Raw genomic sequence first — 23,370 nt, forward strand, 5'->3', positions numbered from 1 at the left:
AAAGCATTAAAAAATTGAGAATAAAATATCTTAAATCCTGTGTGTACTTGATTTTGCTTCACATTTTTTGGGGGGAGGGGAGGATGAGGGAGATTGTAGAAAATTTATATTCTTCTGGTTTTGTAATGTTACATTACTCCAGAAATTCTACTGCCCTTTCAGTGGAGGAGGGACGCTGTATTCATCCTGTCATACAAATTTTAATGACTTGGCATATTTTATAGATACAACTGCAAAATATTAGATGGTAGCCCTGAAGACCCTTCCTTTGAATTTGGCAAACAAGTTTTGATATTTCTCTTGCCATCTCAGTATTTTTCTGTTATAGACAATGGGGTAGGACTTTGGGTGGGACAATGTGGTGGGACTTTGCCTGTTATAGATAATGGGGTGGGACTTTGCCTCCAATTGTTTGCTTTCTATGAGATGCCATTATTGGGATTTCCCACTCCTACCTCTATCTCTTCATTTGCCTTGAGTGCAACTTGTCACAATATGGCGCAAGTGATCCTATATCACACTGCAAGTTACAACGATTATTGCAACCTCAGATCAGAGTCACATATGATATGAAATAGGACCCATAATGTTTACAAAGCCACAGCTTGCTTTCTCTATATTGGATTTGCTTTTATTGAAAAGACTAACACGAGTACTCTTCTGGAATAAATACCATGTGGTTTTAATATGAAATGTCAAGGTAAATAAAGTCAAGAATGTAATACAATACAGTACGAAGAGAGTTGACTGCAGAGTCACTGTTTCAAAGATGATATAGAGTTATTTTAAACTCTTGGAGGCAAGTCACTGTATTGTATCCATCAAGCATTTTTATAACATCCCTTGTTCTCAAAATCGGCTAAGTGCTGAATCTCTCTTTTTTCCAGACCGAAAGCAAGAAATCTTAGGTGCGAACATAACATATTAAGGAAATGTGTTCCTGCTTATTATTTATTCTAACTGTCCCATTTTGAGATAATTTTTAAAAATGTACATTAAACCACATTTAGTTAGGACTTATAGAAAAACCGAACAAAATACAGGTCATTGTATTTATAACTATATTGGATCAGATAATTTATATCTAAAGTTAGCATAGAAACATTTGCTTGTACTATATATGCCCACAGAACAATTACAAGCATTTACATGCATTTTTTACATAAAAGTCATGTCCTACTGCAACATAGCTTAGTTTATATTGAAAAATGGTGTGTAAATGTATTCTGAAAGTTATATTCTCACAGATATTTGAATCCTAATGTGGTTTGTTTGATTTTTGGCCAACATATATTGTGGTTTATAAACCACATATTATGGCTTCCTGTTTTGTGTAAATTATTCCACTATTCCTCATTCAGCAAAAAAGAAATGGGTTGCTTGTCACCTTAAAAAACAACAATAAAGAAACAGACCATATCAGCAGTGAAGAAAGGATCCAAATTGTTACATTCCAGAAACTGACAGGTTTTTTTTTAAATGATTATATTCTAAGATTAACATTGAAGGTGCTATGAACCAATATATTGATGTTTGGTATGAAATACAGTGAGACAAATATTAAATACACTAATAATTGTCTAAGAAACAAATAAAAGGACTAAAAATAATCAAACTAGGAAAAGCATGAGGTCCAGATAGGTTGATAGATTATATATTGCAAAGAACTTGAAAAAGAACTGCTAGAACCATTGATAAATAAGATGAATGAAACTAAAGAAAACAATGGCAACATGGGAGGAGGCATACGTAATTCTGATTAACAAAGAAAGAAATGATCCAGAGTAACCAATCATATAGATAAATTTCCCTGCTGAATGTAGATTACAAAATGTTTACAAGAATGCTAGCCGATTGATTCAAGAAATGTGTTTCAGATATAATTTGTATTGATCAAACAGGCTGTATTCCAAAGAGAAATACAAGAACAACAGTTAGTTTCATAATCAATATCATAGAACCTATAAACAAAATGAGGAAGAAGGTTCCTCTAATCTTTCTGAACATAAATTTTCAACAGTTTGCAGTGTCAGTTTTTGCTGACTATACTGAACAAAATAAATCCCAGAGAAGAGTTTCAAGCTTGGGTCAGAAACATATATCAATGGTAAGAAAGCAAATGGAGTTCACTCTGCAGATCTTTAAATCAGTAAGACTAAAAGGCAAGATTGTCCATTCTCTCTTTAATTATTATTCATGATTGATCTAGAAATACGACAGGAAAGGTTGGAGTGATAAACAAATGCAGGTCTCCAAATCCATGGAGAGGAATATAAGTTCAAATGTTATGCAATGATGTCCTATTAATCAACACATAACTACAAAAGACAGTTGCCCCAAACAGTTAATAGTTTTGGAGATTTCTGTGGATATAAAATCAATGTCCAGAAATAAAAAATAGTTACAAAAGTGTAATGCAACGAGAAGCTAATTTTTGCAGGAAGAATCTGACTGTCAACTCACTTATTGGAATATCTTGCTCTGCCTTTGACAGGTAATGATCAATGAAATATATCAAAATAACAATGTCAAATTATGGCAAGAGATCTTGAAGTGGAGAAATTTAAAGCCATCTTGATTAGAATCAATGCAAGTATTAAAATGAAAGTATTAATCAGGATAAATGATTTTCTCCAAATGGTGTCAATTACAATCTCAGAACTTTACAGGAATGGCAAAAAATTGTCAACAAATTTATATGGAGTGGGAAAAGACCAGAGTTGGTTTTTTTTTTTGCAAAATTCAGAATACAGATGTGGTCTTGTCCTTCCAAATTTTAAAGTGTATCATAATTGGATAACAGAATGCATAACATTCCTGAATAGTAGAATGTCAATATGGGAAAGTGCCAGTTTAGCTAATGGACTTCACAGATATTTATGGTACAAAGGAGAGACAAAGGAGAATAAAAATTTGGAAGGACATATTATTAGGCAAAGCTCACTGGTTCTCTCAGCCTCCCTGCTATTGTGAGGTGTTAGTGGAAAGCTATTTATGCCATTTTGAGGCTCCTTTAAATTTTTTGGATAATCATAAACCTTATGTACCTATACTTTGATACCTCTCAAACTTTATTTTATAAGCTAGATGTACATGCCTACATACATTGTACATGTTATTGGTATATATAGCTTTTATTGATATCTGCCTTTCAGGTGTCTAGACTGACAAACAAGATCAGGGCCTTTTTATATAATAGCTTAAGTTACTGATATGTGTGGCTTTGCTATTCTTGACTTTTTAAGAGTATTGAATTCTACTCCACATGTTAATGATTGTGCTAGACACTCTACCACTGTTTCTTTGAGTTTTAGTATGGAATTAGTATAGTTTTATAAAGTGTAGTATTATTTTAATTATAAGTTTTGTAGTGGGACATTGGGTCTTCAAAGGACATTTATATCTAATAAACCAGTAAGTAATCAATGCACTCCTTATAGTCTTACATGAAGTTGTGAAGAAGGCTGATTAGCTGTGTCTCTCTAGTTACATATATTTTGCAGCTGTGCTATTTGTAATCCTTCAGTGCAAGGGTGGGCTTCTTAAAGCCCAGAACCACATGTAGTCCCTGAACTTGTCTTATAGAGCTTCAGACCTGTTTTTGACTATCATGTTGGTCAAAGTTGGCAGCATAGTTCCCATCATTTTGAGGGGGGGAAACATAGAAATGGTAATGTAAAGCCCAAATCACAAAAGCCAACATAAAATGAAGGAAATATCCCTGCATCCAAAGAAAATATCCAGAACATCCTTACCATGTCTTCATCTATGATATGGCTTTGTACTTTTATATCATCAATCCATGTTGTATGGTGTCATCCTCCGAGATGATTCAGATGTTTTACTGGGAGATGCCACTGATTGAATCTAGACTATGTATACAGACTATGAACCCTTTTTACAAATTTTGAAGTAGGAAAGCACTTGAGAGAAAGAAAGGGCAATGCTCTCTGATGGTTGTGCTGTTTTGTCTCCTAATTTGGGATGTTTCTTATTTGATTGAGCCACTGCTGCTTTTTCCAGGACACCACCTGTCCATACTTGTCTAGCCAGTATAGCCTGCTCCAGAATATTTCAACCTTAGCCTAATGAACATGTTTCCATTTCTAGACATCATCTGCTTTCATCACTCTTGAATAAAGACACATTTTGCAGCCATGAGTGGGACATATGCTTAACAATAGCTGCCCTTTGAACTAAGTTTTATTGCAATATAAAATATTAAAGGGTTCTCTTTGCAATTATGATTTTAGAGTTTATTGGTCGGTAAATCAGTGAAATACTGGATGCTGAGTATACTCAGAAGAGCAAAAATGTACTCAGTGAAGAATGGACCCATACAGAGAATGTGCAGTATCTTGAAGGTTGAGGCTTCAGTTGCAATTTCAATATGTTTTCCTTGTTGGGATGCCTATTTGACAGAATGACAGACAAGATGCATCGGAAAAAATAAGATGCACATTTTGGTATCTAAATTGGTTGAAAACCCCAAAGAAAGAACTTGAAAATGTCATATATAAAGGCAAGTCAGTGCTGCGTCAGTTGAAAAAAAAATCTTTTGGGGGAATTAATAGAGTCAACAGATAATGAAATAGTAACACAGCATTTATATGTTTTTGATCCATAAATGCACAGAATAATAGTTCTGATGACTTCACTCCATTTCTAGGTAGGAATAGAAGATATGGGGACAGAGGAACTTTCTTTTTCTTATTATTTTTTTCTTTATAAAGAAATATATTTCCAGTATATTCATAGAAAGTACATTCAGATACCTGAACAATGCATAACCAATCCAGTTTATTAGACTACTGAATCAGTAAAAAAACCCTCAGATGTTGATATGAAACTTGACAAACGATGCTGAAAAACAAGTGTTTTACTGATACAAAATAAAATATTTAGGCTTTGTTCTTACAAAAATCAACAAAGATTTATTCAATTATTACTAATCTGGAAATACATAACAACAGATATTTCTAGAATGAAGAAATTAAATTTGTTTTTCCTAGTCTTACAGTGATAAAATATTTTACCAAGATTAAAGTTTCTATTACAAATAATTACAAATTATTCCAGCCTTTATTGTGAATAAAGCATTAAATGACTGATATAGACTAGTAATGAATTATATACAGTACGTCTAATAAAAGGCAAATGATCAAATTCAGAAATTTATAGAATTTAAAAGAACAAGGAGCCTTAGCAACTATCAATCTTGACTGAACTATCATGCCAGCTGATTAATATGAATTTCAGAATGGATCATAATTCTTACGGTTGTATCATGTTTGTGGAAGGGGCAGGGCTTTTAGAAGGCGTCGAAAGATGTATCTGGATTGTCGTTTTTGTTTTTGGTGTAGGATGTTTTGGTGTTTTTCTATTTGACACACTTTTCAGTACTTTGTAATAATGTTCTTGTTTTTATTTAAAACTTGTTTAATAAAATTTATTAAAAGAAAGATGTATCTGGATTGACATAAACATAAATAAACAATTTTCAAGAGTCTGTATAAAATTAAGTAACTTAACTGTTTGGAACAAATGCAGGAAAAAAATTAAGTAAGCCCTGATTTTCTCTCCTCTTTGCCTCATTATCGAATGACTATGTTATGATTAAAGTTTGTTTAGTGGAGACTGAAATCAATGGCATTTTTTTGGCTATCTGCTTCTATTTCATTACTTAATTTTATTATCTCTTATTACCTGTTTTTCAATATCCTTTTAGACCTAATTTGAATTTGTATTATACTAAATTCTTCTTGAAAATTCCAATACCTCGTTTATAAAAGTAACTAAATAAAATGAAAAAAATGGAGAAGGGAAGGAAAAATAAACATGAATGCAGATCAAGGGGCACCGATATCCATTGCACATTTAAGTATGTTAGGTCTCATTCTTGTCATGGCCCCAGAGTAAGGCTCCAAGACATGGGCAGACCAGGTCCCACTGGCCACTGCTTCCACTAATTCAACAGCCCTTGTAGGTCCCTCCTCAACCAGGACTAATCCTTAGTTAGCCAACATGAGCAAACTCCTTCAACCTGAAAATCCTGCACCTCTTCAAAGAAAAGCACTTTGCAAGCAAGTAGCAAAATGCTAACTTTGCAAGCAAGACGGGTGCCTCATTATTGGCAACAGCTGAGCAAGGAAAGGGCTTTTTTCCCTACTCTTGCCAGGGAGAGGGTTTAAACTGGGCAAGGATTGCCTTCTGTTCCTGGGTGCCGATATCTAGCTTTGTATATTCTTACTGTTAATTCCTGCTACATTTTCGATCTTAGCACGTTCCTGACCAAGTCTTGGCTCGTCCCTCTCTACTTTTCAAGACATTGTGAGTTTCTGATTATGGACTGTTCGACTCGGATTACATCTTCTCTTCAGCATCTAGTAAGCTGCCATGCACACATATACTCTTCCTCCTGTTTCCCAACCCCTTTTCTGTTGCCACCCCATACCTGTCTGCTGCCATCTGTCCTGACAAGCTTCCTGGTGTCTTCAGAAGCTTTGCTTCAAATACTCTGCTCAGTTACTCTGCTCCAACTTCCCTTGTGCCTCCCATTATTTCCCGCTCCTCACTGCATTTTGATCAAACTTTCTCCAAAGTGTGTGTTCTCCTGCCCAGCACCTCTGCCTGCATCACACCTGCATTTTGCCTGCCAGTTGCATGGGCGTTTATTGCCTTTGCTGAAGTCAGGACACAAAGCATTTATGCATGTATTTATTTAACTGTATTTGGATCGCAGCCCAGTTGGGATAGTTTACACCTATATAAATTCAGAATGTAAACAACATGGTATCCTTATAACAGTGCATTAATTTCAAAATGGTCACTTAACAGTTATCCCAATTCAAAGGCATGCTGAGACAATGTGGTATTTAAAGCTTCATAAACTGCAAGGAAGGTTAAGATCAAAAATATGTCCTAGGAGGTACAGTATGTTCCAAAATATGGAGGTTACCACTTGAGAAAGCCTGCTGCTAGCCACATTCCATGTACTTCATTTTGTCAGGTGTAGAGTTGACACCCAGCTAAATTTTAAATAAGTCCTTAGAGATCAAGTAATAAAACTTTATAAACTTGTGTTTTAGAAATAGTGAGAATAATATAGACTTTTGTTCTGATCCAACAAAAATATTGTGGTATATCTTCTTGGATTAGAAATTGGTTCCCACTTTTCCAAATTCATCTATTCTGTACCTTAAGTTGAAGAAAATTGGACATTATTACTATTATCTGTAGCTGTCAATTTCTACAGTAAGCTGTATTTATCCATTCATATGGCAGCTGATCTCATTGTAGTAACTCTGGGAGACTAACAACAGTTAGTCCCAGAATTTTAAGAATATTTAACTTTATCTTAAATAACTAGCATGTAAGTGGGAGTCTGCACTGTAGCTTAAGTAGATTTGCAGGTTTTTAACCAGTTCTCCAAGTAAAAAATAGGTTAAAGTGCAGCCTTGAATCTGATCTAGTGAACAATGTTGGCCTAGAACAGTGGTGGCGAACCTATGGCATGCGTGCCAGAGGTGGCACTTAGACCCCTCTCTGTGGGCATGCGCACCATTGCCTGAGCCTCCCCCCACAGCCCCCTCCTCACCAGCAGCCCCCCCAGAGGAGAGTTGCTCCCGGGCACAGCCCATACAGACCAGCGCAGCCAAGGACATAGCAACCAGGCAGCAAGGACAAGACTCCGCCCTCATGCCCTGTCGCACGGAGATGACGCTGCAGGTGGAGGATGTGGCTGCCATGGCACTGCAGGGCACCTGGGCGATCTGTTGCGGTGGGCCATGGTGGCAGTGGGTAGCCCTGTGGGCAGGCAAGGGGGGGCCGAGCAGAGGGCCGAGCGGTGGTGGGCGGGGGCGGCGCGGTGGATTTTGGGCACTCAGTCTCTAAAAGTTTCGCCATCACTGGCCTAGAATGTGGATTCATTTCTAAGAAGAGTGATTTAACAAGCCAAGTAGCTGCTATTATATCTTTCTTTCTTGGCTCATAATATATAGATGAGCCCATTACCATTCATTACTCAGGGCCTGTACTTTTATCATTTGTTGACACTTGCAGAAATGGGCCAGTAGACACTATGCAGCGATGCCCCTCCATGCTTAGTTTTATTTACTGTATTTGCTATATTATATTTTAATTCTACTTTTGGATAAATAAGATCACCAAAATGGGGATTTTTTAAAAAAAATAAGATTATCTGTAGTGTACAGAGTTATTGTTGTCATTGGGTAAGCATGCTTGTGATCTTGTATTGTTGCTTGGTTACTTTAGGCTGCTTGATTCATTAAAGCAAGCAGCTATAAAACTTGCTCTTGGTTATAGTGCCTTATTTCAATCAGTAGAAAAGTTCTGATCTGATTATGTACTCTTAATTTCACTTAAAGGAAAAAAAGTTAAGAAATTCAGAGCCAAGGAAAACAGAAAAGGAAGATTAGTTCTTCAAGGCCAGGTGAAATAGTGAATTATGGAGTCTTGGTGCTCTCTGCTTGGTTGTTTGCTTGCAGATGTTTCATTACTATCTAACATAATCAGTGCCAGAAAGGGTGCAGTTTTCTCCCTGTTAGTTCCTTAATATATAACTGGCAGGACAAACTACTCTGTGAGAAATTAGGACACCAATAAAGAGAAATCCAAGTATATGGCATATTTTTTTTGCTATGGAGCCTTAGGTGGAGCAGTTTTTATTTTTTAATTTTAACTCTGCTGTTCTTGTAGATAAAGAAGGCAATCTCCTTGGTTTGAGAAATCTTTAATATTTTGTGCCTAAGAGAAATATAATTCATTAAATAGTAACTTTGAGGTGTTTCAGAGACCTAAAGATGAAAAAGCAGAAGCTCATGAGACTGGTGACAGCAGAAATAAAACTGTCAAGATACTGGTTGTAGGCCTTTTGAACAAAAGTGTGCATGGGAACTTGAGGACCTGCACAGATGAGCTTATTTAGGTCCAGGAACACTTAGTAGCACTGCAGAAACTTGCTAAAAGGCACTAACCCATACCAGCCTGTGGAGGTCTGTCCTTCTCATGGAAACAACCATTCTTCACTCTCATAAGCTCAAACCAGGAATTGTTTACCAGAAAACAAACAATAAAATTTTCACCGGAATCTGGGGTTGGGGTGGGACGGAGTGGGATAACTCACCATAATCAACTCATTGCAGCCACCTTGCCATGGCCAGCTCTCCAAGGCCAACTCGCTCTTGGACATTTTGCCACAGCCAGCTCGCCATGGGACAACTCACCGCAGGATAATTTAACAATTCAATGTAATTATAAATAAATATAAATAAAACATATTTTAATTTTTGTCATTAGCATTTCATTTTGTCCCTCTTTTTGCATCCATTCTTTAATTATTCTATTCCACCATTTCTTTGATAATAGTGTAACTCTTATCCTGCAGCGAGTTTTCCTGCAGCAAGTTGATTGTAGTGAGTTGTCCTGTGGTGAATTGGCCATTGCAAATTGTCATAGACCCGGGGTGGGAAGTCTTTGGGAGTATACAGCATTTAGATCAGTTGTTTTCCTTTACTATATTCTTCCTATTTTAATTTCCTAACCCAACTTAACTAGGACCTCTTCTTTTCTCTTCCTGTCAGTAACCCTCTTTGAAATTACAAATATTAATACCAAGAAAAATATAAAAAGAGAAATGAAGAGCTAAAAGATTTCCCTTCCCTCCAGATAAATATAAACAATTTCAGTAACTCTAATATTTCATTTTCTAAAAAAACTCTATTTCTCGTATCTCATCCCTTATCAATAATCAAGTTATAAAAACTCATAATTAGTCATCAGCAAAAGTTTATTAAGAGCTACCAAAATAGTAACTTATTGAATTTTAACCATATTCTAATAAATCCATTTTGTATTCCAATGTATCACTTTCTCTAAGAAATACAACTCTGAATAAAAATGATACATGAAGTTGCAGATGGCTGGATTCTAAATTCCAAGTCTCTTCATTTGACTCTGGTTCTAATGAGATCTTATTAGATCACTCTGGCAAATGCTTTGATAGCTTGCTGGTATCACTCTGAAGTCAGTGCGCGGATGTTACCTGACTAATCAGCCATCATTGAGTCTCATGTTAAAAGAGAAGGATTCTAATTGTTTTTGGATCCAAGTTTTAAATCAAGTTAGTTGAATCTGAAATGTTGGCATAGACCAGATTCTGCATTTCCAGTCACTTCTTTTTTGCTTTATAGTTATAATGTGCTTTTGCTAAGTCTGTATTTTGGTACTTCATCCTTATGTTTGGATGCATTAAATCCAGATTAGTTTTGATCCATCTCTCTTTGAAACATTGGGCAGGATTGCTGCTGCTGGTGGTTTGTGTAATGGTTTTGTGTTTTAACAGGAAGAGAGTGAAATTTAATCTCTAAATCTCCTCGGTTCATTTTCCTTAAACATCCCTTGTAGGCTTTCGCTGCTCTCTCTGCCAAATAATTTCATGCCAGGCAGGAAAATACTGTTTGAGTGCATTTGATTCTGTTCTTGCTCAAAACATTAATGACTTGTGAAATCTTGTGCATTAACAACAACCAATAATAATACTAGCAATTGTACAGGGAAAAAATCTGTTGAAGTGTATTGTAGATTGCTTTCTGAAGTTGAGGTATGTATATCCTGCCAGTTTGAGGGAGCATCTATTAGAATCAATTTTCTTATCACAGTATCTCATTAAAATACAGTGAGCTAGTTGTTACATACATTTTAGTCAGTCCTCCGAGTCTGGATTAAATTCCTCAACTTTCCTAAAACACAACCCTAGTAACTTATTTTGTAATGTATTCATTTATTCATGGCCCAAGACCAAGTCATAGAATTTTGTAAAATACGGCATACCATTGATACATGTATAATTATATATAGTACATGCATATATAAACAAGAGAAAATCCTATAAAAATAATATTTCATTGAAGGGTCTAAACAGTTTCTATGAGGTAAGGATTATAAAGAAAAATAGCTAATACCCTCAAACATCTGGGTTTTGGTCATTTAATAAGAATACTTGAAATTCATCATGAATGGAGTTTATCAGACTAAAGAGGTTGGATTAGTTCTGATCACTGGTAAGACCTATACATTGCCACTTTTATGATCTCTGCTGTTGAAGAAAATATAGCAAACCCAAGCCAGAAATGGCTTATTTGGAAAAATCTCCCCTCCTCTCACACACAAACACACCACTTTTTGGAGGAGCAGTGAGTACAGAGTCTTCCAACTCCAGTAGAGAAAGATCAGTTTGAGTATATAGTCTCTAGAAGGGATTAGGTAGAAAGAGATATTACAGAAGCTTTGGCCTCTGAGCAAGAGTCTGTATCATCAGAGGTGAAAGAATGTGACTTTTTTCTGAGAAAGAACATACAAATAAGATAATATGACCTTCAAAGATGATTGAATGACATAACTCCAAGAAAATTGATCACTTTGGAGTTGACTGTCATATTTAACCTTTTGCTCTTGGTTGATGAATGAGGGAAGAGTCTGCTGCCAATCAGCTCACCTACTCCCAAATGTTACAAGAGAGAAGGTGCCAAGAGATGAAAAGCATTTGCCAGTTCCATTCTCATGTACTGTATACTTCAACAAAAAGGAAACCAAAACATGATACATAAATCATAAGTCAGAATAATGTCAGGAAATATATAAAGAGGTGTGATTTACTGTTGAAGTCTGCAGCAGTATTATTTCACATTGTAGATGTTCCAATTTCTCAGGGTTAAGCTTGTGGTATTTGAAGTACCGGTGGAAGTTTCAGGAACCTGTGGTCTTTTGCGGGAAGGGCTGGGCTGGGGGCAAATGGTGAAAGTTGTATTGTGTTGCTGTGAAGCAAGCACACCTGTATGATACGTGCATTATGACATTGTATGTATGTAGAAAAGAAGACTAATTTGTGTCCTGGTGTTAAAGAGATGCTTCTATAATTTTAATAAAAATGTGCAATCTTGATGTTCCCTCTTCAAGAATCTAGCATCCCTTTGAGTGTTATAAGCTACCTAGAAAGGTCTTGTTTTGAAAGATTACATACAAGCTTTTCATATAAATATCTTTCCTCTGAGAAATTGCCAAATTGTTGGTTTCCCTTCATATAGGCAAAAATCTACATGGAGTTGCATGCAGTGCAGAAACTGTTAGTCTTCCTCTATTGTACAGGTTTTGTTGTTCTGAAAACCATTACAAAATTGTTTAGGCTCAAGATAAATAATCAGAGAGCTGTCAGCTAACAACCCCACAAAATTACTTTTTAAATCTGTCACTCTCAGTGAGTCAAAACATACAATACTTTCTTTCTTTTGTTCCTTTTTTTCATTTCTCCTCCTCCAGTTCAATATGATGGAGTGCTGCATGGCATATTCTGATGCTAATGCTCATGATATCCATTCTTCCTATCTCTGTCTATATCACAATAGTTTGGAGAAAGCAAAAAGATGGAAAAGGGTGAGCTATGATCAAAGAGGGAAGAAAGATGTTCTTCCCTAATTCAACAAGCAATTTCAAAGTAGAGAAATAATCTTTGCATCACAACTTGGCATGCCTTAGGCAGAAAGTCAGCCTTCAGAAATGTTTGCACTGCTGTTTTGAAGTATGAAACTAGAATATTGCACAGGATCATCAGAAAACTCATTTTAGGTAAAAGTAACCCATGCTGTGCATCAAACTGCTGTGATAAAGGAACCATGGTGGTTTCACTTTATGAAATCTTAAAGCAAAAATAGTCCCTGACCAAAGTGTTTTGGTTTAAAGAGGGCACATTTTCTTGTGGTTAATTAACCAAATCAGAATCACTTGGTGAGATGGGCAGCTATAGAAATCAAATAAATAAATGATAAACCAAGAATGTTCCACCAGAATTCTTTCTCTGCACTTCCTGTGGACTTTCTCTCAGGGTATAGCAACCTGTTTTGGAGGACTGGCCAAAGAAGAAGAATGGCGGCAATTTAATGCTTTTTAGGGATGGATGGAGAATCACTTGCCAAGAAGCCAGAAGTCAGGAATTCAGCTGAGCTTTGCATGTTTGTTTAAAGTTATAAATCTTGGGTTCAAAACAAATGTTATGCTGTGTCCCACCCTTTAAGCCAGGGGTGGGGAACCTTGGCCCTTTTATGACTTGTGGACTTCAACTTCCAGAATTCTTGAGCCAGCATGACTGGCTTAGGAATTCTGGGAGCTAAAGTCCACAAGTCATAAAAGGGCCAAGGTTCCCCACCCCTGCTTTAAGCTATTGAAAAACATGGAATTCCATCTGTCAGAACCCCAATGCTCTGTGGATGTGATTTCTAAGTCATATCCATTAGTCCTCATCTTGCTACTTGAGTTTCTCATTTTAAAAATTGGTGAAAGCTATCTGTGTACCATAAATATTTGAAAGATTACTCATCATAGTAGCTGAAAGACAATAGCATCACATATTCCAATGTCCTCCTCACTAAGGTATTGCATTCCAGCTAGATTGTGAAGTGAAAAGCATCTTAGAAGAAGGCATGGACGTAGGCATTAACGTAATGCAGCTGTGAAAACTTCATAATTCATGGCCTTGAAATCATCAAGAATTGAGCTTCACTGATGAAGATTTCTTAAGAGTTAACCCTGCATAAATCTATTTGGAGGGCACTTTTCTTTTTAAAAACCTTTAGTTACAAGACTTTGCTTCTCAAAGTTCTAAAACCTGCTAGAGACAATTGTCTTATGATCTTCTCATGGGAGCTGCCCGCTGGAGTGCTTGTGGGCAATCCTGAGTCCTCTCCTTGTCTGGAGGGGAAGTCCAAGAAGTCAATCCATATGCTGGCTTCTTGTGCCACTGTGGTCATTGACTTCTGTTTGAGCAGAGCTGTTTTCAGTTCACCATGGCTTCCCCAGAAGTCACCTTTATCATATTTATATTCTATTTGAAGGAAGATAAAACACTGAAATGACCACATATGTTTTTAAAAAAAACCCTTTAAACTTGGTTTTTTACATGAGTGTATAATTTTACATATTTGGGAGGGATAAGGGAAAGAGTTAAGATGCTGTCAGGCTTGGATTAAAATTCATTGCAAAAAGAATTTGAAATTTGCTCGGCATGTTTTTAAATTAGTTTTTACAAGTCATGGAATTTCTATTCTGAGTTTGAAGTTTGGATTCGTTTTTGCTCTTCTTTTCCAAGGAGTGTTTGCACATGTAACTTTAAGGCATGATTCAGATAATATGATGGATTATGTAGAGCACTGACAAGAACATTACATCTCTGGATGGACTGGAGTTTGTTGTGTGGATTAGAAGTCAGTCAAGAATGTGGCTGTACATTGTAGAGAAATGGACTTCTTTCAGAAAAGTTTGCCAGTTTTAACTTTTAACCCAAGCAATCCTGGAGTGAGGCTTCTTCAACACATGAAAATTCATCCTTTGTTGGTGTTGAGAACATGGTAGAACTGGAAATCTTCTAAATTAGGGGTGTGGAATTGTGGCTACTAGCAGCTTCTCAGCTGGCCAATAATCTCTCCTGTCTCTTTTTCTCTTCTACTCAGCCTTACTAAATTGGGACATTCTTTGTACTATATTTTCATGAACTTCCAAAATGTGTATTGAGTGACCTCAGTGTTTAAAAAGTTTCTCTAAACAGATTAAGCTTTGCTTTTTAAAACATTTCAGTCAAACTGTAGAATCCAAGCTACAAGCTGACTGATAGGTAGAAAAGATGGCATAAACCAGTGGTCCCCAACCTTTCCACCTTGCCGGCCTGGTGGAGGGGTGGGTGAGTGGCAGGCGCACATGCAAGCACACAGCTCCATTGATGGAGTTTTACACATGAGCAGAGGGCACTTGTGCTCATGTGGATGGAGCTTCGTGTGTGAGCGCCCTCCCCTCACATTAATGGAGCTTCACATGCAAGCACAAGCACCCTCGGCTCAAGCACCCTCTGCTCACACAAGTCAGGTTTTGTGTGCACTGCTTGCCCATTGCTCATGCAGGTTGGTTTTGAAAAGGCCACAGCTCAGTAGTGGGCCACCGCCCGAGGGTTGGGGATCCCTGGCACAAACAGCAGTTGCCTTTCATCTTCTGTTGGACTGAGTTAGAGGGAGAAAGACCAGAAGTTTTATCATCAGGTTAAAAGAAAGATTGCACTAACACTGGCATGGAAGTGTCTGCCAGACAAAAGAGAATCTGTAGAGGGAAAAACTCATCATGCCTTGTTTTTATTGTCAGAAGCCTATGCAAGCTGTGAGATCTGTTGTGTTGTCTGAACTATTGCGCTGGATGGAAATTTTCAGCTGGCACCAATCAGTGCAATATCTAGCTATTGGAGGAATGTAATTGGTTTGGTACATGCTGTAGTGCTTCATTTGTGCCCTTATGTGCAGATATATTAGGCATCTTGTTAAGCCAAACAAAAACGTACAGAGGGGACAGATTAGCAGCCAGAGCTCAGCAATCAGAGTGTTTGTTTTTGCATTCTAATACCCATGTGGAATACGTTTTATTTTGTGGATGGAGAGATTAGTCTTGCATGCAACAAAGCTATAGGTGTGGCGCTGGTTTGATATATGGCCTCCATGTGAGGCTGTAGTTCATAAAGCACAGAGAGAAAGACCTGGATTTTTCCTGCTGTACCTGGACCTGTCTAGTGCAAACTGAAGATTATGGGAGTTGTAGTGAAACATTTCTGTGTGGGGAACCTAATTTGGGCTTTTTCACATTAAGAGACCATTGGAATTCATAAATATTTGTGGTTGCAAGATTTCAGCACATCAGATTTAAGCGTAAGAGAATGCTAAGTTTGCAAAAACATGAGATTTGTACAGGTAGGCATGAGATGGGGTGCATAGGGAGTTCTGAAATGATTACTACCAGAGGGATTTTGAAAATGGGCCAGGGACTGCATGAGACAGTAGGACGCAGATTGCTCAACACCTTTTAATATAGAACAAGACCACATCTTAACTTTTCCTCCATCACAATGACTATATTTACTGAACTAGGATTGGGGCTACTCCTTTTGTTGTTGTTGTTGTAATTATTCTTAGAATAGTCTTGTGAAGTAGGTTATGCAGACTGTGGCTTTCCCAAAGTTCCCCCATGTAAAGTTCCTGTTTTTCAACAATAAGAGCATCCTAGAGCCAAATAGTTGCTTGATCAAGGTGTAGTATTATATAGTGTTCTGATTTTCTCTTAGTGTAAAAGAATGCTCTTTAGGTAGTTTTGCTGTTGAGTTTCAATCAGAGGCTTACCAATAATAAATGTGGGTATCAGTTTATAGCCTGAAGGAATGTTTACTGCAACAATTTTCATCCTTATGCAGCATCTCAGCAGAGTGGGTGCTTGAGATTGAAGTATTCAGGTGGTGGATTGACTAACTAAATAGATTTTATTGAGAATAGTCACTGTATATTTTTTTGTGCAAGATGGTGCCACGAGGTACAGGTGTATGCCCTGGAAGTTGAGAAAAAAATATTTTAATAGGTACGATTGCAAATTTAATCTCATCCTCATGTATTTCATCTTCCCTTTGCAAATGCAGAATAATCAATAACAATGATGACAGAGACCAGCCCAGATTCGGAGGTGAAGTATGCTCAAGAAGGAAGTCCCCAGCAGCAGCTGGAAGTAGCAGCAACTGGACCAAACACAGTGAATGGTAGCTCCACCAGCACAGTACACAATCAGGAAGCTGACGATAATGAGAAACCAGGAGCCCACAGTGATGCTAAACTTGGGGAGCGGGTGAGTTTACTCTGTTGCCAAAAGTACTCTCACAAAGGCTTAGAAGATATTTTCAAGGTTGGAACTCAGCCATTTTATAAATGATCTCATTAAAAAATATGCAGAATGGGCTCTCATTTATTTGCTGGAGTTTAGCAGTAACTACAGCTTTTATTTGCTACAACAAAAGATATTCAGTGCATCTAATCATTGCGCACAGAAATAGGCCTGCATTGACTTTCTGTGCTCTCTTACAACTGTTTGTTAGAAACTACAACTGAACATTGAAAGCTGGCTAAAACCCAAGGGAAATTAATCCCTTTAACCTGGCTGCATCCACAGACTGAAAGGTCTCTTGAGGTGGCTTTACTGTTCATAATATCTACCACTGCACTTAGCCTTTTTAATAATAACATCAATAGTTTTAATAACATTCTATTTTAATATTGCTATTTTACTGTTTTATTGTATGCTACTCAGAGTGGGTTAGGACGCTGAGCTTGTCGATCTGAAGGTCGGCAGTTTGGCGGGTCGAATCCCAAGTGCCGTGTAGCAGAGTGAGCGCCTGTTACTCGTCCCAGCTTCTGCCAACCTAGCAGTTCGAAAGCATGTAAAAATGCAAGTAGAAAAATAGGGACCACTGCGGTGGGAAGGTAACAGTGTTCCGTGCGCCTTTGGCATCTAGTCATGCCGGCCACATGACCACGGAGACGTCCTCGGACAAGCGCTGGCTCTTCGGCTTTGAAATGGAGATGAGCACCGGCCCCTAGAGTCGGAAACGACTAGCATGCATGTGCGGGGGAACCTTTACCTTTACTTACTCAGAGTCACATTCTGTGAGATTGGCAGACATAGATTTATAAATGAACAAACAAATACCATAAACTAGTAGGATATACCTAGTTCTGTTTATGGTATCAAAAACGTAGATAATATGGCAATGTTTCTGTTAAATACCATTGGATCAATGTCATAAAGAAATCTTGATTTTCTTATATATTAATGGCCAAACACTACATTTTCCTCTCTATAGCAGAAGATTTTCATGACAGCCTGTACAGTTTATATGTAGGCTTAAATTGTGGCATTTCTTGCTTTACAATTTTTTTTCCAGTAGACCATTCAAAGCATAAAATAGCATAAAAACTAAAATGCAGTTAAAATATATAGTAACAGCAAAACTAAGGAAACAATAACATGCCAGGGAGTTATAAAATTATGTGAAAGTAATTAATCATTTTGTCTAATTGCTAGGATTTAAGCCTATATAAACATAGTCTCTATTGTCCACCTGGGAATAATACATCTGCAGGTGTCTGTTCCACATTTGAGCATGATAACAAAAATATGTCATGTTATCTTGCTGGCTCAGGAATTCTGGAAGTTGAAGTCCACAGGTCATAAAGTTACCCTAGTTGCCCACCTCTGATTTAGGTAAATGCTACCTCTGCATTTCCCTCTATGCAGACTTGATGCAATGTCAGTTTTCTACCTTTATTACCTTTTATAATGTGTTTTATATATCATAGAAGCAGTGTATCTCCTGGTAGGCTGAGAACAGCTTCTGCATTCTAAACTCTTAATTTTTAAGCAAACAATTAATACAATGTTTTACATATGTATGTGGATGCTAATGAGAAGTCAGGAGCATATAATGATGTCTCCAGATCAGAATTTGGATGGGCTGTGCCAAGAGTAGTGTCAGAGCAGAAAGGAACCGGAAATTATCAAAATTTATCCCAGGAGCAGTTTTTAGTGTCAAGAGTTCAGCTTGTGATCATGTTAATTATAATGATAATGGTGGGAGCCGTGATGGAGCAGTGGTTGGAATGCAGTATGGCAGGCTAATTCTGCCGACTACCAACAGTTTGATCCTGACTGGCTCAAGGTTGATTCAATATTCCATCCTCCCATCCTTCCAATGTTGGTAAAATAGAGACCGAGATTGTTGGGGGCCATATGTTGACTGTGTAAACCGCTTAGAGAGGGCTGTAAAGAACTGTGAAGTGGAATATTAAGTGTTATTGCTATCAATTTCTTTTAGTGTGTGCAGAGTGAATCTTAATTATGTTACTCACTTCCAATGTAAAAAAAAGGATATGAAAAGGTGTGTCATTAGGGGTCCATGGTGCTCTGTGAGCTTGCTTGTTTTCTTGCAGACATTTCATTACCCAACTAGGTAACATCATCAGTGCTAGTAAGGAGTGCTGTTTGCTGTCAGTATATATTCTAGTGGCTTGCCTGCCAGTGTTGGTGGGGTGGTCTTATTTGGCAGTTTCTTGATTGGGGTACTTTTTACTTGATTGTTGGTCTGATGTTAGCCTTGGAGTTAATCTATGCTGATCTAGGTGCTGATTGCTGGTGGAGAGGTGCTTGGGTCTTTTTCTTCCTTTTTGGGCTGGGTGATAGTCTTCTTTTGCATAGTCTATAGATATTGTTAATGTCTATGTGTCTATTAATGGCTGATTTGTCAGAGTGCCAGGCTTCTAGAAATTCCCTGGCATTTTTGGATTTGACCTGGTCTAGGATTGTCACACTTTTCCAATTGAAACTATGGTTAAATCTGTCTATATGTTGTGAAATTACAAGATTTTCATAATGTCTTATGACTGCTAGTTGGTGTTTGTGGATGCGTTCTGCCAGTCTTCTGCCTGTTTGCCCTACACAGTGGTTGTTGCAGTCCTTACATTGTATATTGTAGATGACTCCTGTTTTTTCTTCTTGGGTTGTTACTATAGTGTATCCACTCAGCCCACAGGTATAAGGTGGGTAGAAACTATTGGAGATAGGCAGTCATGAAGATAACCAGGCCCTATGCCATAAAAAGCATATGTTGATACTGTTGTTAAAAAGTTGGGAGTTAGTAAACTTTACTGATCTGCTGCAAGTGATATAACCAGGGTATTCTAGTCTTAGGTCTGTACTTGTTTGTTTGATTTATATGCCATCTATTTCTGAAGATCCTGGGTAGCTATTAGTCAGTGTCAAAATTTGCATAAAATAAAAGTGGCTCCACAAAATAATGAATACAAAAATTAACTACATTAAAAACCACAGGGCAGATCCTTGTTGACCCTCTAAACATTATTAACTGGGCCTGGTGACAGTTGGAATCCAACTCCACTTGAAGAGCCATAGAGGTCCCATCCTTGCTATGGATGATGGACAAATAATTGCTCTGGCAACAAGAAAACAAGTTTTTAGCTTGTTTTCAGTATTGTCTGTAGTCTTCTTATAAATCAGGGGATAAATAATCTGAGTACATGGTGAGATTATTTTAGGATGCCATCATAAGGATATTTATTCCAAAATGTGAAAAAATATGCATCTTGGTGTGTACCAGACAAGGCAGTAATGTGCCACAATTTATTTTTAGTGGCCAAAATAAGAGTAAGTCCACTAAAGCATATCACTGTCTATGGCTCAATGCAAGGCAATGTTGTTGTTGTTGTTATTTGCAAAGTCATGTCCGACCCATCACGACCCCATGGACAACGTTCCTCCAGGCCTTCCTGTCCTCTACCATGTTCTGGAGTCCATTTAAGCTCACCCCTACTGCTTAAGTGACTCCATCCAGCCACCTCATTCTCTGTCATCCCATTCTTCTATTGCCCTCAACCTTTTCCAGCATTAGGCTCTTCTCCAGGCAATAGTGATTTACAAAGTAGAACCAAGGAATAAAATAAGAAAAACAAAGAATCCTGAGCTTCTGTATGATTATAGTTAAAAAAAAGGATGATCAGGATATCATTCAAGGGTATTATCACATAATATTCAGACTAAAACCTTAATCATGGAAGAGGAATCCTTCTGACCAAGTTGCAAGGACTCTGAGGGAAGGCTAATCAAATAATGTAGTATCCTTGGTCCCAGAAATAAAAGGATTCTCACAAGATAAAAATGGAACCAGATGAGTTGTACTTTCATATGTCCCATCCCAAGAAACTTACTCTGTAACAAACAAATATAAATAATTATATTTCACTGCTCTTTTTTCACCAAACCAGCTTCACTACTGAGTTAAAGATGGCAGACAAGAATGGCACACATTGTTATCCTCTCAAAAGCTTCCATTTGTTACAAACTGTTAGTTATTGCAAAATCCCGTCTTGCATTGGAGAAAATGTTCAAATACCTTCTTATTTCCTATAATGAGCAACTACAAAGTATTATGCCATTTCCCATCTAAAATGTTTCCATCAGGAAATAAAAATGTCAAGTGTAAGGTCAACATAAGAGAATAAAAAAAATGTATGGTTATATCTGGAGAGGCTCTTATGTCCATTGATTCAGAACAGCTATTTTATAAGAAGTACCAAATGAATCTTAAGAAAGGTGTTTGTATTATTGTACAGGGCAGAGAATATAGCAAGAAGGAAGTGGCAACAATGTGTAAGCATCTCTCTCCAGGTAATTCTGTCAAAAAAAATATTACAAGGATAAAGCCAATTATCATTCACTCCCTGGTTTTTCCTCAGGCTTTTCTGTATCAGACTTAACTCTATTGTGTGAGGAACTAGAATTGCAAAAGGGCCAGCACTGATCTGGTTGCTGAGTACAGATTGAAATTGAAAGTATCATCAATGGGAAAGACCTAACCTTTTCTAGCTACAGCGTATAGACATTTCCTAAAATATAAATGCTTTTCACAGGCCAATATTGTATGGTATGCATCAACTATTTTTTTTATATTAAAAGCCCATGCAGTGGTTAAATATGGTGCTAGCTTGGTGCAGGTATAATAGACTGAAAGCAAAACTTACTTTTCCCCATAAGTCACATCAAAGCGCCAGGCTGTCAGCATTTTGCAATGATCTGGTGCTGAATCTTAACAAATTTGCTTTTAGGAATTATTGAATTTTTTCTCGAGAGATAATTACATGATTTTTCTTTTCTTTTCACCTATGGTATCATTCAGTATAAAATTGTTGATTAGTAGCATAGAACTAAAATTAGTCAAAATTGGAGCACTGAATACATTGGGAGGGGCAGGAATCAACTGGGCTACACAGAGCTTGAATGGCATAATCTATACAAGTAAAGCAAGTCTACTGCAGTTTTGTGTATAGGTCAGGGGTAGGCAACCTCAGCTCTTTTATGACTCATGGACTTCAACTCCCAGAGTCATAAAAGAGCCGAGGTTGCCTACCCTTGGTATAGGTGCATATGTGCCCCCTCCCCCATCACATTTATATAGAAAATGTTTTCCAGTTTTTGACTCCTGGCATTTGCTGGTAGTCTTCCAGCCAAAGTACTAATCAAGCCCAATCCTGCTAGATAGAAAGGGTCTGAGTAAATATACAGGTAGTCCTTGACATAGGACCACAGTTGAGCCCCAAATTTCCATTGCTAAGGAAGGCAGTTGTTAAATGAGTTTTGCCCCATTTTACAACTGTTTTGGCCATGGTTAAGTGAATCACTGCTTGTTAAATGAATCATGTGGTTGTGAATCTGGCTTCCCCCATTAACTTCGCTTGTTGGAAGCTGGCTGGGAAGGTTATAAATGGTGATCACATGTTGTTAATATATATGCCAGTTGCCAGGGCCCAAATTTTGATCACATGGCCATGGGGATGCTACAACAATCATAAATACGAAGACCAGTTATCTTTTTTCCAGTGGTTATAATTTCAAGCAGTCACTAAATGAATGGTTGCAGATTGAAGACTGCCTGTTCCTCTGATTAAAAAAAATGAATCAATTTTCTGTTTTCCCAGCAGAATATGGCCCTCTTCTTCATAAAGCATTATCATCTGAATGAAAAATAAGAATGAATGAAATGTAAATATATCAAAAGTCCCAGTCACAAGAGCCAATAATATGCTATAGAAACTCAACACAGCAGTGATCTCAAATAAGCCTTGTCCTTCGTGTCAGGTCTTCAGTCATGCTCTTTTTCCTACCAACTGGTTGGAATTTTATTTTCTGACAAATATTTGATGTAAAATGAACTCATTTTGCTTGACAAGTCAATCCATGTAAGTGGTATCAGTTGCTGGTAATTCTACTGTAAAGTTAGAGAACAGAAGAAAGTGCACCATAGATTTGATTTCATTATATGGACAAACCATAAACATGGCGATCCCAGTGCATCTTCCATGTATTATGAGGAGAGTATGGTCTATCTTCCAAGTAATGGCAGTAGGATAGTTAGTGAGAAAGTTTTTCAAATAAAAGGTCAACCTAGTTTAGTGAATAGAATGAATGAGCAAAACCAGAAAAGTCTTAAGGGAAGGGTACATAAAAATAGGTCTTGCACTGTGGTGCTGTAGTAGCTGATTCTTGCACTGAGCAGGGAGTTACACTAGAAGATCGCATTGTTGCCTTACACCACTTATATTCTTTGATTCTATCTTTATTTTTTAGGCTGTGGACATGGATGAAAAGGACTACAGTGAAGCAGATGGGTTATCTGAGAAGACTACCCCCAGCAAGACCCAAAAATCTCCTCAGAAAATCACAAAAAAGTTCAAGAGTGCAGTCTGTAGGGTGACTCTTCTGGATGCCTCAGACTATGAGTGTGACGTGGAGGTAAGCATGGGGGCTATACCACTTGACTTTTTCATTTCTACCCATACGTTTATTTTGTTTGCCCACTAAACAGTATATAAAAACTGAGTAGCTCCGTGGAAAACATACCTGCTAAAATCAAGAAGCTTTTTGAAAAATAGCCTTAGA

At 37.4% G+C, this 23,370-nt stretch overlaps 1 protein-coding gene across 9 annotated transcripts in view; it reads left to right on the top strand.

The window, feature by feature from the left end:
* Positions 1 to 23,370, top strand: part of EPB41L1 (erythrocyte membrane protein band 4.1 like 1) — a 194,112-nt gene that overhangs the window by 112,243 nt on the left and 58,499 nt on the right. For 8 of the 9 annotated variants that reach the window (XM_081323138.1, XM_081323130.1, XM_081323137.1 and 5 more), the window contains 2 exons: positions 16,511 to 16,713; positions 23,059 to 23,223. In XM_081323138.1, the coding sequence (XP_081179264.1) occupies positions 16,525 to 16,713; positions 23,059 to 23,223 (354 nt within the window). In that variant the 5' untranslated portion in view covers positions 16,511 to 16,524. Of the gene's footprint in view, positions 1 to 6,280; positions 6,387 to 16,510; positions 16,714 to 23,058; positions 23,224 to 23,370 lie in introns of all 9 variants that reach the window. The other variant, XM_081323134.1, reaches the window with a different exon arrangement.

This window comes from Vipera berus (assembly GCF_964194415.1).
Source record: "Vipera berus genome assembly, chromosome: 3".
Lineage (NCBI taxonomy): Eukaryota > Metazoa > Chordata > Lepidosauria > Squamata > Viperidae > Vipera > Vipera berus.